General features: G+C 43.6%; 1 protein-coding gene across 1 annotated transcript in view; it reads right to left on the bottom strand.

Moving 5' to 3' along the window:
* Nucleotides 1-3,249: 3,249 nt before the first annotated feature.
* The window catches only part of KLF7 (KLF transcription factor 7), an 83,443-nt gene continuing 71,522 nt past the window's right edge, over nucleotides 3,250-15,170 (bottom strand). Inside the window, exons 3-4 of the mRNA XM_056861428.1 lie at nucleotides 13,373-13,496; nucleotides 3,250-3,518 (exon numbers count right to left, since the gene is read on the bottom strand). Of these exons, the coding sequence (XP_056717406.1) occupies nucleotides 3,467-3,518; nucleotides 13,373-13,496 (176 nt within the window). The 3' untranslated portion in view covers nucleotides 3,250-3,466. The remainder of the gene's footprint in view (nucleotides 3,519-13,372; nucleotides 13,497-15,170) is intronic.

Below are 15,170 nucleotides of genomic sequence, written 5' to 3'. Positions count from 1 at the left end.
ACAAATTGGCTAGGATGAGCAAGCAATTGGAAGAGTACTGAAGACTTCACATTTGGCTGTTAACAAGACCACAATGTTAGCAAGACCACAAACATCAACGGGAGGTAAGTCAACATTGTTCCTTTCTAAATATTGTCGAAGGCTTTCACGGTCAGAGTTCATTGGTTCTTGTAGGTTATCCGGGCTGTGTAACCGTGGTCTTGGAATTTTCTTTCCTGACGTTTCGCCAGCAACTGTGGCAGGCATCTTCAGAGTAGTAACAGAGAGACACTGTCCTTCAGTGTTACTACTCTGAAGATGCCTGCCACAGTTGCTGGCGAAACGTCAGGAAAGAAAATTCCAAGACCACGGTTACACAGCCCGGATAACCTACAAGAACCAATTGTTCCTTTCGTTTCATTTGCTCCCCCTCGTCTTTCCTGCCACTTTCAATTATTTAAAATACGGGCTCATATTAAATCGCCACTGACTCTTGTACATGATTCACTATGAATTCTAGAGGCACAAGCATTTCACAACAGTTTGGGTGATGACACCCCATGGATACTGATACCCGAGTAACTATTGTCATGACAGATATGTTCACATATAATGTAGGTTGTTACAAAAAGAATCTCTTCGACAGTATAGATTTTTCTCAACTAGTGTCCTGCCTGGATGTTCTGTGATCTCCCTCAGTTGCAGTGCAATCCTAAGCAGAGTGACCCCTTCCTAGGGTCGCCATGCTCCTGTTTTCAGTGGCCAATTTCAGGCTTTCAGCCTCTGACCCCTGCCATCACTCAGGAGGCCGGCAGGGAAAAATGAAGAAAAAAATCAACATTGGTGCAATGGTATTGCATCACTTCCTGGGAAACCCTGGAAGTGATGTTGCACCACTCTAGGAATTGCTGGAAACTCTATGACAATGCCCCCCCCCCTATGTCCCTGTCCCCCAGCTCCTGCCAGGTGCCAGCCACTTGACTGGCAGTCTTACCCCTTTTTAAGCCCATTGACTTTAGTGGACTTATAAGGGTGTAACTCTGCTTAGGATGGGACTGTTGATATCCTGAAATTGCCGTATCATATTCAAATGCCAAACTACACAGCTGTCAAAAGCCCCATTGAACCCCTGGGTGGAATAGAAAATATGCAAACACAGATATTAAGAACTATAAGATTGTCAGCAAGCACAGCTCCAGTATCTTTTTTAAAAAAAATCATGGTTAACCATAAATCTTTGGAATAAAAACGTAGATCTCTCCTTCATCTTTCAATGTTAATATTAAATCACCCTCATGCAAGAGATGGTTAGATTTTGGTCCATTTCTCATCTCATTGTTAAAGGCCAGACCTTGCTATTTATTGTAAAGGCCAAACAACCACTGACAGTCACAGTGTGTGCAGGAACTGTGATCCCAAAAAGAGCATTATTTTGAAAACTCGGTATTTTGGTGAACACAAATGTTGGGGGTGGGTGGGCAGGAGGGGGCGGGAGCCAAAAGACGGCCCGAGTGCTAAGAATCCCTGTGTCTGCACTTACATTATACAGCTTCAGATATTCGGTATCAAAAAAAGAGTTTGTGTAAAGTTTTTGCATCCTAAACATAAATTAGGAAATTACTGAACAGTCGGCGAGTCGAAAAACAGTCAAAAAGAAGGGCAGTGAGCTAGTTGAGGGGGCGGAAGAGCAGCAGCCCAGGAAGAGTCACGTTTTGTTTCATTCAGTGCATCTCAGAGCGATGGTCCCACTTTATTCACTGTACACAATCATTCCCAATGACTAACTCTCCACCTGCATGAGAGACAGTTTGAAAAGGGAGTCTTTGGATTTCGTGCCAGCTCCAACTAGGCAGAAAGAGACATCATGTATATATAGAATGTTTCTGTGTGTGTGTGTGTGTGTGTGTAAAGTATAGGGAAATTAATCCACTCAGAGTCACTACCATCAAAGTATCTACAAGATTCAAAAAAATGAGCCTGATCCTTCCATTAGCCCCTACGATAACATGACCGCTGATCAAATTGAACCCAGATGTTATCCGTTAATAATGCTCACTTACACTTATCATTTGGAAGGAAGTCAGGACTCACCAAAAAAGCCAATCCCTTTCAGTCAACCGTACAATGTTACGAGAATGGGAAAGTTATCATCATCTTGATGAATGGGAAAGGAGAACCTCAATAGGTTCTGTCCTTTTAATCAAAAGAGATTCTCGTTTTTCCCACTCAAGATGATTACGTATTTCTACTGATCTGCTTGACCCAAAAATCTATCTTTTGCAGGTGCCACACAAATAAGTTACCAGACATTTGACTGGGGTAAAAAAAGGGCTAGCAAGAACAAGCGACCAAAGTTGCTAACCAATCGTTATTAGTTGCAACAAACATGCGTTCCCCCCTCCCCCCACTGTGGTGCAGAAGGAAAACCTGAAGTCACGCCTGAGTGATAGAATCCAAGACAGATATCCAGGTGAGGAAATGAGTTCTGCAGAACATGGAGAAAAAAGGTTCAAGCTTCCAAACAAGCTTCCCCCTCCCTCCAAGTTTTCAATAGGCAATTAAAGAGGAAGTCTGAACTATGGCAAATCTGGTGGTATACTGTGGCATTGCTCAGGAGACATTTGCTGGCCAACCACTGTGAAACCACGTCAGCAGTTTTTGCAGTCCCCAAATGCGCATGATACTTTATAATCGAAATATCAAAACGGAAGGAACCAAAGAAAAGAAAACCAATGGTTGACAAAGTCTACACCAGTTCAAGAAAGAAAGGTGGTTGGTGCACCCTGACATGTCACTCCATATAGTCTACTTGCCAATTAAGGCCATCAGGTATTGACATAAAAGTATTTTGACAGCTCAGTTCTATGAAGAAGGACTCAAACTGGAGCATATCAAAGTGTTTGTGAAGAGTCTTGATGTGTCGTTGTCCGTAAGGGAATCTCAAAACAAAAAAGAGCCAGAAAGGAACCAAGACGTTAACATTTTGGCTACCAAACTAGGATTTGGTTTTTCTAGGTCATTATTTTTCCCTCCAAAATCTATTTAAAAAGAAAAGTTAGTGCTACAAATATGCAACTCCAAAATTAGTTTTCCTTCGATCAAGCTTCATTGAGAAGCAAGTGACATAAGCTCATTCTACTCCTGTCCGCTTGCAGGAAATCAGCTTCCATATCCTTTTATTTCCATTGGCAATAAACAGGGAATACAAATTCCTGGCTGCCGAAGTGCTGTAAGCCACCGTTGTCTTACTGACTTCCCTGGAGCCCATCTTCTCTCACGTGTCTTCTGCCTTCCAGAGGGGCAAGGCGCAAGGAATGGATGTCCATCGTTGAGTATAGTTGACAGCATTTAGTGCACGGTTGTGTGTACAGAGGTTTACATGTGATCAAGTTCTTTTCTCCTGAAAGGCAGAACTCCATTCTAACCCTTTCCCCCAGGATGCTTAGGTCTTGACTGCATCTGGGCCACGTTGAGCCATCTCAGGTGCTTAGATGTGTCTCTTCATATGGAGGGCCAGGTGATCAGACCTTGAAAAACACCTGAAAAAGTAAACAAGGAAGTCAAACTGGGGTTGAACACTACACGATCTTTCAGACTGCATAAGAACATTGTCAACAGGCTGAAAAATTTCCCTATGGCAAAATAATTGCATTTATTACAAGGTGCACACGATAAAATCATTATAAACACAGGGCCTGGAATACAGGCGACATATTAAAATATCAGTTATAAAATTCTTATACCCAGTTGATATACAATCAATGTAAATGACCAATGCTAGACCATATGTGTTTTGGCCAGAACAGGCCTTCCTCAGTGGTCATAAATACAGAAAGTTAAAAAACACATCCAGCTTGATGTAAACTCTTAACCCAAATCATGGGCCTTGCCTCATGGACAGCCGCTCACACAATCTGACACAGAATTAACAATGCTTCCAGATGTTTGTACATCAACCTGGACATCTTGCAATAAATGTAATTATTTTGTTATAGTGTATAGTTTGTAGCTCAACCGTTGAAGCTCTCCCTACATATTTGGTTGAGTTCCCCCCCCCCTTTTTTGTTGTTCTATTGAAAAATGTCCCTGCCTGTGATTTTGCTGTGAATTGCAGAATTTGCATCTAAGACGTATAGGACATATTAGACGTAATCAAAGATGAATTCAACTTGCGGTTTTACAACTTGACAATCAAGAACAACTTCAAAGATATGGAGAAATTATTAGAAAGACGGTGAGGGAGGCCAACGAAGGGGGTTGTGGCTCAATGGCAGAGCATTTGCTTTGCACGTATAACATCCCAGGTTCGATCCTGGGCATCTCCAGTTAAAAACAATATCAGGTAGTAGATGAAGAGTTAAAAACAAGCATCTCCAGTAAAAAAACAATATCAGGTAGTAGACGAAATGAACTACTTGAGACCTTGGTTTACTGCCACTGAGAACCTGAGAGACCTATGGCCTGACTCGGAAGAAGTCAGTTTCATATGTTTCTATAGACAATCTCTAATAAGCCTAAACCACAACCGACTCATCGGACCATACCAGAACTATTAGGGCCATTGGAGCGGCTTTCACTAAACAAGATTATGACTGGATTGAAAGTAGGACGTTACACCACATGGGGGAACAGCTCCCAAGAAGTTAGTAGTATGTGTGAATGGGGCGGGGTGTGTGTCATTATTTGGTATTATTTTGTGTATAGCCTCTTATGCAGAATAAAATTTTAACTGAAACATTTTGAAAAGCTTATATCGCCGGCAAGAATTTCAGAATCCACATTGTGATAGCAAACAAAAATAAAGTTTGAAATTCCAGCGATCATCTACCAATTTGTTCTCCCATTTGAGGCCCAGGTAGACTCTCAGAGTTCCTAGAGATACACAGTCTCAGGTCCACCCCCCCCCTCCCCACTGTATGCTGAGCTCTGAGCGAGTCCCACAGATGATGGCCAAGGGGTTTAGGATCAAAACAGATAAAAGGAAGTATTTCTTCAGACAATGCACAGTTAAATTGTTGTCCAAGGGGAGGAGCTACCACCAACTTGTCCAGAGAGCTGAGCGTTCCTGCCCCCTTCTCCTCCCAAGCGCCAGCCAGCACGGAGCATATGTATATAAACAGTTTTCTCAAACTCTTGTTTTAAATTTAACACAATGAGCTTCTGTATAGGTTGATGAAAGATGATTACAATATTGCAAGACATGCAGAATTTTAGCAGTCTTACACCATTTATTATTTATAGTGTTATATACAACTTTCATGATGTCTAAAAGACCATTTATTATATAGAAAGAGAGAGAGAGAGAGACTGCATGCACTCTCAGTCTTTCAGGGCATTCGCCAAATCTCTTATCTGAAATCAATTTTTTCTTTACATTTCTAGCCCTTTTCGGAAATTATATCAACTAGTACCAGGAGGCCGACGACCAAGCATAGACCTCAGTACACTCTGTCACCATGTTTTTCTGAACAGGGCCAGTATGTATATTCTGCATGTGTGTACACATGATCCAATGATTAGATTTTCCAGGATTCTGGCTTGTGTGTACCACAGCTGTGGTGGTGGAAAGTGCCATAAGAGAATACTGAGAGAGGTTTTGAACACTTGACATGTGCTGTATAAATCGGAAGGGAAATCCTGGCAAAAGAGGCTCTGATTTCCATTAATCTGAGAGCCAGTGTGGTGCAGTGGTTAGAGGAGGCGGACTCTAATCTGGCGGACCAAGTTTGTTTCCCCACTCCTACACATGAAGCAGCTGGGTGACTTTAGGCTAGTCACAGTTCTCTCCAAAGTCTCTCAGCTCCGCCTACCTCACAGGGTGTCTGTTGTGGGGAGAGGAAGGGAAGGAGATTGTAAACCGGATTGAGTCGCCTTAAATGGTAGAGAAAGTTGGCATATAAAAACCAACTCTTCTTCTTCTTAAAATTGGGGAATGAGGTGAGCTTGGGAGGGAGGCTGAGGTGAGTTTTGCGGAGAGGCAGAGATGGCACTGGTATTAAAAATAAGCTTTAGGGGATTATATTTCATAGGGTGTGCAAAGATGCCCCTTGGCGCATGGAGCATTTCAAGAGAAATGCCGTGCGAAAGCTAATAACCAAATTGATTTAAGTGGTATTGGAGGTACTCCGGAGACTCTCTCTCAACCCCCTGTGGGGCTGCCTTGGATATCTCCCTCGCTGCTTCCAAAACACACACCATGAGCAGCGCCATATGCTGATGCGGAAAGGCAGCCGACCACTTTGCTAGCTTATCATGGCATGCCTCACTGGAGGCACAAGACACCGCTGAAAAAATGATTTGCTTAGGGGGGGAAATACCTTTTCTTCCATCAGGGAAGCTCTACATCTTTTTTAAAGTATATTTTATTAATTTTTATAAAGGGATCCAGAAAATAAGAAGGGAAATGAGGGGAAGGAAGAAAAAAAGAAATCAAATCTATTTCTGCTTCCGAGCATTACACAGTCTAATCTATCGTCAAATCAAAATAATATCAGTTGTCTTAAACACACAGCCATTGTTATAGACGCTCGCTGAGTAGTTTGTAGAATAGTTCTCTAAACTTCTTATTTCTAGTAAATATTCATGGCATGCAAGTAATGGTCATATAAGGGTTGCCATTTTCCCGTAAATTCGTCCATTGAGTTCATTTTTAATAGGTGAGTTAGTCTGGCCATTAATGCAAAAATCAAAGAGTTTACTGCTCCATTCTGTAGTAGCTGGTATTGTGTTGGATTTCCACTATCTGGCATAAACAATTCTGGCAGCCGAAGTTGATTATTGATCAAGTTCTTTGTTAACAGAATTCCCTTTGGGGGGGCGGTTATGCCCAACAACATATATTTAGGTTCTAATTCGAAATTTACTCGCAATATTGCCTGGATTTCTCTGTGAATTTTCTGCCAATACCTTTGGCTTTTAGTACAGGTCCACCACTGGTGAAAGAAAGTTCCTGCTGTATCTAAACAGTTAGCTTGATTTGCTTTATACCTTTTTTGAAGATCTTTTGGAGATAAATACCATCTATAAAACATCTTGTTCCAATTTTCTCTAATGGATTGGAAGATGTAAATTTTTATCTCTTTAGCCCATAGCAGTTCCCATTGTTTCGTCGGTATCATTTCTCCAAAGTTTTGCATCCATTAGGAAAGCTCTACATCAGGGGTGTCAAACATAAGGCCCGTGGGCCAGATCTGGCCCCTTGAGAGTTCTTATTCAGCCCACAAGCCAGCCAAGTCAGCCACCCCTCCAGTCTTGATCTGGGCTGGCGAGGCATAGCCTGGCCCGACCACGTGGCATTTATGTCATATCTGGCCCTCGTAACAATTGGGTTTGACACCCTTGCTCTACATCTTGAAGTTGTTTCACACCACTAAAGCATCTACCATCTAGGCACTTACAATGTATATCATCTTCTGTGCCAGACTATGCAAATTAGGACTAGAGAGGTGAAGGCTCCGGGGGGTGGGGAGAGAAACGGAAAAATGGGAGGGGGTCTTTTTACTATTTTTTTTTCCTGGGGACTTTTTAAATTTGGGTGCGGACTTGGGGAATAAAATTCCTATGCAACTTCTGTGTTTATTTTTTCCTACCTCTCAGATAGCAAAATTAAAGAAACGTGTGCTAAGGTGGTGGAAACTGCCGTCAAGTTGTAGCCAACTTATGGTGAACCCGTAGGGTTTGTCGAGGGAGCTAGCGAATTAGTCAGAGTCCCAGGAATAACCACCAGACGATCCTTGCTACATAAAACAGTGCTTGTTTTATTTACAGTGTTCAGATTCACAGCTATCACCAACACGAATTCCATCCACTATATTCTCCTACACCTTGGTTACAGAGATATATACATTTATACATTTCCCATCCACCAGCCACCAATCAGGTAAAAGCTGAGTCATGGTGCCTATTGCTGGTCATTGCATCAGCTTTGGCTAGAACCGGTTCAGGCTGGTTTCCTGAGTGACCTCAGTCAGGGACTTTCCATCTAGATGTCCATGATCTAGATTCTGACCTGTCAAATACTGATATGCCAGCCTTGCTATTCTTGACAGGGTTTTCAAGGCAAGAGAAGTTTCAGAAGTGGTTTGCCATTGCCTGTCTCTTCCTAGCAACCCTGGACTTCCTTGGTGGTCTCTCATAGAAACACTAACCAGGGCTGACTCTGATTAGCTTCTGAGATCTGACGAGATCAGTGCAGGGAAGAAATGTCCCCCAGTTTCTCATGGGCCCCAGCTTGTAGAAGGCCTGAGAACCACATATATAAATGTTTCCTATAACACCACTACCCTGACCTAGATAGCCCCGGGCTAACCCAATCTCATCAGATCTCAGAAGCTAACCAGGATCAGCCCTAGTTAGTATTTGGATGGGAGACCACCAAGGAAGTCCAGGGTCGCTACGCAGAAACAGGCAACGGCAAACCACCTCTATTTGTCTCTTGCCTTGAAAACCCTATTGGGGGGGTGTCGCCATAAGTTGGCTAAAACTTGACAGCAAAAAAACAAAAGCCATTTCCATATCTGCTAGCGCATGACAGTTTAACTTCTGTGGCTCAATACCTGATGGTGAGGAAGAGGTTAACACAGGACCTACATCGCAAGTCATTTTCCCAGGGGATACCAAGGGCTTTGATTAGCTCGGCTGGTCAGAAAGCATTCTGACTCAGTTAATCGCAGGCTTATTTTTCTTCACAAACGAGAGCTTAAGAGAGATTATGTGGTACGCTCTGGAGAATAGGGGAGGAAGAATAAGGAGAGCAAATGCTACAATCAAAAGCTGGCGCAATTATAAAGAGCCTGCTTTCTGCAAACTGGAATAAAGTAAGTTTCTGAATACGCAGTAAAACTCCCATTCCCACTGGTAGTCCTATGTGGTGAGGGGCGGGGAGAGAGACTATCTTGCATAATTGTTTCCGTAGGACATTTGGAAGTTTGGCTAGGTAAATTTGTTCCAGCTGTCTTGTGATGACTGTTACTGGGTTTAAAAAAAACCCCAAAGTTTACAGCGCAATCCTAAAAAGAGTTACACCCTTTGAAGCCCTCTGACTTAGAAGGGGATAACCCTGTTTAGGAATGAACTGTGGACTCTACATTTGCACAGAACATAAGTGGTCTTCGAGAATTAAGTCAGGCGTTATATTGCAACAGTGCCGTCAGCTGGATTCCGGTTTGTTGTCTGTCATTCGATTGGGGACATTTTAAGCTGCCTTCATCTAGCAAAGATGCTTTAATATAGCAAAGGGTTAAAATGTTCTATAAAAATACAATAAAAGACAGAAGAAGACGGCATAACTCAGACCCTACATTTTTAATAGGCCCTCCAGGCAAAACCTCCTATATAGCTAGTGTTGCTGTGTGCCTGCCCCCAGATCTCCCACCCCCAGCGAACCTTGCTTGCCCGCACTCCAGCAGTTGGTGGATTAAAAAAAAAAAATCACCATTGGCCATACAGTTTTCCATGATTTCTAGAGAGGACTGGTTTAAGTTCTGGAGAAAACCTCAGTTCTACCAGAGAGTTTCCTAGAGAGGCTAGCCCCATGTCCCCGACCCTTACCCAGTCTCCCACTGGTCGGCAGGCCTCAGCATCTAATGCAGTTTGCCACGTTGCCATTCAAGGAGTTCTAGCCCACCCAAGGTAGCTTTGAGAATGCCGATCTGGTCATGAGGTTCTATGGATCTCAGGCACTATAAAATACAGCAGCCAGTAAATTCAACGGGTGGTAATAATATGACAAGGAGTTATGGGGTGGGGAGAGAGGAGGAATGAATTGTAGCACTAAAAACTTAGAGGAGAACCCTAGTTACTGAAACCATGGGTCAATGACTTGTGTGCTTTTGAAGAAGAAGAGTTGGTTTTTATATGCCGACTTTCTCTACCTTTTAAGGAGAATCAAACCAGCTTACAATCTCCTTCCTTTCCCCCCAACAGACACCTTGTGAGGTAGGTGAGGCTGAGAGAGCTGTGACTAGCCCAAGGTCACCCAGCTGGCTTCATGTGGAGGAGTGGGGAAACCAACCTGATTCACCAGGTTAGAGTCCACCGCTCTTAACCACTACACCACACAAAGACAAAAAGAACATCGCATTCACGCCTGACCATTTGAAACCAAACCAGTACAGCTTCGCCAATATCAGTTCAAGTCCTTCCCACCCCAAGAGAGCAAAATCTTCTTTCGGTTGGCAGAGATGCAGAGAAAAGGGAAGTCAACGGGAAGACCAAGAAATTCTCCCTCCATTTTTTTGAAATCCCTCGGTTTTGAACAAACAAAAGTATTGTCTCGTAGTCCACAGAGTAAAAAAAAAAAAAAAAAAAGAGAGCGAGAGAAAGAGAGACAGAGACAGAGAGAGACAGACTAAACCAGGAGATAGAGGGGAGGGAGAATGCATAAGGGGGGGGGGGGTGAATGAAGGCCTCTGAAAGGCAGGATGTGAAAAATGATCTGATTTCCTTCCCATTAAAGAACGGGCCCCTGTTTATGTCCATCACATCCTCTCCTTGAGTGAGCCTTGCCAGTTTAATGCGCTCCGGGGCTAAATAGATCCTCGATTGTATTAGAGGCATTTTCTTATTACAGTGAAGGGTCTTGAGGCTGCTTCAGAAAAGAAGGGTAATTTTCTAAAAGCTGCTCTCCAAGTTCCACGTATCGGTTGGAGTTTAAAAGATGGCATGGCCAGATGGAAGCATCTGACTCGATTACTGCTTCAATTGGATCTCGGCTTTAGGCTGGACAAGGCCAATATCTCCAATTAGGGGTTGGACTGCTTGCCAAATGACCGCGCTATCAGGTTCGATTACTGGGAAGTCTATGCTTCCTATTTATCCGAGATTTTATTTTATTTGTCTTCTGATATCGTATCACCAGATATTCAAAAGCATATGGAGCGAAGTACTCCTTGCGTAGACTACTAAATCTAACCATCAGAGTTCAAAAGTAACCAAGAATCCAAGTAGTGTCTTACATGGGCCCAAGAGACTTCATTTTACTCATATAAAAGAGAGCCAGCGTGGTGTAGTGGTTAAGAGCGACTGACTCTGATCTGGAGAACTGGGTTTGATTCCCCACTCCTCCACGTGTGTGGAAGACTCATGCGGAGGAGCAGAGAATCAAACCCAGAAGAAGAAGAAGAGTTGGTTTTTATATGCCGACTTTCTCTCCCTTTTAAGGAGAATCAAACCGGCTTACAATCTCCTTCCCTGCCTCTCCCCACAATAGACACCTAGTGAGATAGGTGGGGCTGAAGGAGTTCCGCTCATGTGGAGGAGCAGTTCTCCAGATTAGAGTCCACCTTCTTCACTTATTCACTGGACTTGATAAACAACTGCTCAGAGTTCAAGAAACCTTGAAAGGTTCGGGAGGTCTCCCTAAGGCTGCTAGATAATGGCCTGGGTCCAGCACTCCACTGTGCAGGTTGAGTATCCCTTATCCCGACATCTGGACTGATCCAAAAACCGGACCTTTTGAGCTGGCATGCGGGCATTACTCACAGGCCCTCAGCAGTGCCACTGATGGTTCGATGTATACAAAATTATTAAAAATATTGTTTAAAATTACATTCAGGCTATGTGTATAAAGTATATATAAAATTATATGAATTACCTGTTTAGTTAGGTATATGAATTACCTGTTTAGACGTGGGTCCCATTCCCCAAGATATCTTATTATTTATATGCAAAAATTCCAAAATATTCCAAAATTGAGGGCAGCTGCGGGCATCATCTTCTGCTGGCCTCCCTATTCCCCCTCTTCATTTCTATGTTATTTTTGTTAATGGGGGGGGGGGAGAGGCAACCTGCTACTTATTCTGGACACTATGGGCTAAATTTGGCACCATTTGGAGTTTTTAAGGTTTTTTAATCGGGTTTTATTGTTTAATTTTAGAATTATTATTAATTTTATTGTTGATATTTTGGTGTATCCTGGATGATGTTACCCGCCCTTAACCTGGTCTTGGCCAGGGAGGGCGGGTCATAAATTGAAATAAATAAATAAAATACAGAAAGATCCGAAATACGGGCCACTTCTGGTCTCAAGCTGTCCACATAAGGGATACTCAACCTGTACTGACATGAGAGAAAGGGTGATTTTGCCACTCCCCCTTTCCCTTCCTTACTCCAGCCCACCAATCCATCCATTTCCTGAGACCCCAAGAATCAACTTTCCCAGGGTTGGAAGGGACTGCTGGGGGAGGAGAAAGCAGGGATGATCTGCCAACAGACGGCTCAAGACAACCCAATCCCACTGCGTTTGCCCTTCGGAGCTGAAACTCTCTGCTCGGCAGATTTTTACAGTTTGGAGATGCTTGAGAAAGCTGGTTTTTTAGAAAAGAAAGAGAAGCTTTTTATTGTGAGAAAACACCATACTGGATAGGAAAGGCAGAGTAAAGGCTTCTAGCTCTCCATCTAAGCTAGGATGGAGAGAGATTGTAGAGAGCAGGTCCAGCCCTCATGGTGGATGGAGGAAGAGCAAGACAGAAGGGAAGTGACTGGAAGGAAGGAAACCCTCAGAATAGCATTCTGGGTAACAAAGGGACAGCTGCAGGAACGGACAAAGGAAAGGTCAGGAAGCACTCTGTCTAGCCCTTTACTGACTGTTCGCTGTCCTCCCCTGAGACTCCGATGTCTGTGCTAGCATGAAGCGAAACTGAACAGTCCATTCCTTCTCAGGAACACAACTCTCCCATACGTTGAATTCCAGTTCCCAAAGAGGGCGCATAGATTTGATATTCAAAGTGCGTTCGGTGATTTTTTTGTAAGCTCCCCCTCAGGTCTCTTTAGTTGTTTATGCATGGGTACTTTCACTCACATTCGCCCCTAGTCTGAATCGGTTGTTCCTTGGAGTTATGCATGAGTTCTCCGTCCATTAGAGATGACCTTGCTGCCAGCCCTCGCAGTGTCCGGGTCTTCCCATTTCTCTGTTAACCCAACTCTTCCATCTTCCATGAGCAAAGCACGGGTGAAATCCCCATGCATAAGGCAAAGTGTGGGACACATAAGCTTGGTTTCTCTCACAGCCAATTACAAAGCACCATGTAAAGAGGCGGGGACTGAAATACTTCCTGCTTCCTGGGAGCTCATTCTGAGGCTTGGATTTCTCCCCCACCCCTTCCTTTCAGATTGCTCTTTTTTATGTTGTTCTTAAAATGCTTTTTTATGTGGCAATTGGGTTTGGGGGGGATTTTTTCACACAGTAAGCACTACAAGTAAGCCAATTACAAAGCAGCATTTCAAGGGGCGGGGATTCAAATACTTCCTGAGTTGAGTTTGGAGATTGCTGGTGCAGAGATTCCCAAAGGAAAGTGTGGGTCCGGCCAGTAACGAACCTCAGGTAAAACTCCCATGCATAAATGACCTTTGTGAGGCAGAAAGTGGGGGTGGGGATGGGAAAAACCCTCATTACCTGTCGCAGTGGTTGCACTTGAAGGGCTTTGCCCCTGTGTGTTTCCTGTAGTGCCGCGTGAGCTCGTCACTCCGTGCAAAACGCCACTCGCACCCTTCCCACGAACACTTGTAAGGCTTCTCGCCTGCAGGAGAGATTAACAAAGGCATTAGTGCAAAGCAAAGAACCATGGGGCAACAGCCCACTCCCCATCCCTGCCAACATCACACAAGTGGCTGCCCTGGCACCACAACCGCACAAAGGGATGGGGCACCCTGAACTTAGAGAGGGCTTGCACTCCCGTTCCCCCCTCCCATTTAACCCCTTGCCTGGGGAACTGATTCAACCCGTCAATGGGAAAGACAAACTGCTCTCTCGCTGTGGAACTCTAAGGTAGGAGGTCTCAAAGCAAAGTGACCCCACAGTTATTAAAAAAAAGAAAAAGAAATGTGAAGTATGCACATTTTTTAATTTGAAATTTTCAAAAACAAACATAATATTCTCAATCATTCACATACATACAGTGTAAGCAATCTTTCAGGGAATTTGTTTTGAATTGATTATTCATGTCATACTGGACATTTATTTAATCAATGATCTATCTGAATCCTTTATCCATGTTTCCACTACTTTTCAGGCTATCCATCGAAGCAATACTTGATACTTGATACGATTCGTATTTCCCATTCTATAATTTACTTTTATTCTTCGTCTGCTACTCTAAACTTAACTATTTCATATACACAATAGATCTACTGCCTTAATCTACTGCCTCATTTCCCCATTTTATTTAACGAGAAAAAGTTTCTCATCTTTAGGAATGCAGACACTCAAAATGCTAGGGTCGCCATTTCCCTGGTTGGGGCAGGGAATTCTCCACCCCCAAGTTCCATATTCCTCCGCCACTCCAAATGGAGGTGTGTGTGTATGTATGTGTGTGTGTGTGTGTGTGGTGGTGGTAAATGTTTTAAACCAGCAATTTTAGCTGTGTCGTTACATCACTCCTGGAAAAAACCCAGAAGCGACAGGTGCTAGCTCTAGGAATCGCCAGAAACTCTATGGTTTTACTGCAAAGTGTCCCATGATTCCTAGAGCTACTTTGCATCTCTTCCAGGTTGTTCCTAGAATGCAGAGATTCAGCTGACATTGCAAATTCCCCATATCCCCGCCCATAATCCTCCCACTGGTTGCCAGGTTCGGTAATGTGTGAATACCAAAAAAAATCTGACTTTAACAAACAGCTGCATAAATTAAGAGGTTCTGTGCTTTTCAGAGTCCATGGTCTTCTCTCCCAACACCAACATGTGTGTGTGTGTGTGTGTGTGTGTGTGTGTGTGTGAAGTGCTGTCAATTGATTTATGGCGACCCCAGCAAGCAATTTTCAAGGCAAGTGAGAAGCAGAGGCGCCATTGCCTTCCTCTGCAGAGTCTTCCATGGTGGTCTCCCTTCCAAGTACCGACCCTGCTTAGCTTCTGAGATCTGACGAGATTGGGCTATATCAGTGGTTCCCAAACTTTTCGGGCCACTGCCCCCTTAGTTCCACAAACTCAACCCCAGCGCCCCCTACCCTATCCTATTAAAAGCATAATTCAAAATAGGGGTTTGCATGGCACGCTAAAGAAGGGAAGAACAATAAAATTTCAAAAACAGTATCAATTACCACCTAGGTAATCCCACCGCCCCCCAGGGGATGGCACTGCCCACTTTGGGAACCACTGGGCTATACTATGCTTTCTTCCTTCCTCAACACCAACATGCTAGTATGCAAATGTATCCACATTTTCTTAAATAGATTTATTCAGCTTGCAGAACTGATCTT

This window comes from Euleptes europaea, chromosome 15 (assembly GCF_029931775.1).
Source record: "Euleptes europaea isolate rEulEur1 chromosome 15, rEulEur1.hap1, whole genome shotgun sequence".
Lineage (NCBI taxonomy): Eukaryota > Metazoa > Chordata > Lepidosauria > Squamata > Sphaerodactylidae > Euleptes > Euleptes europaea.
The sequence above is the reverse complement of the archived record's forward strand: the minus strand, read 5'-3'. Positions and strand labels throughout refer to the sequence as shown.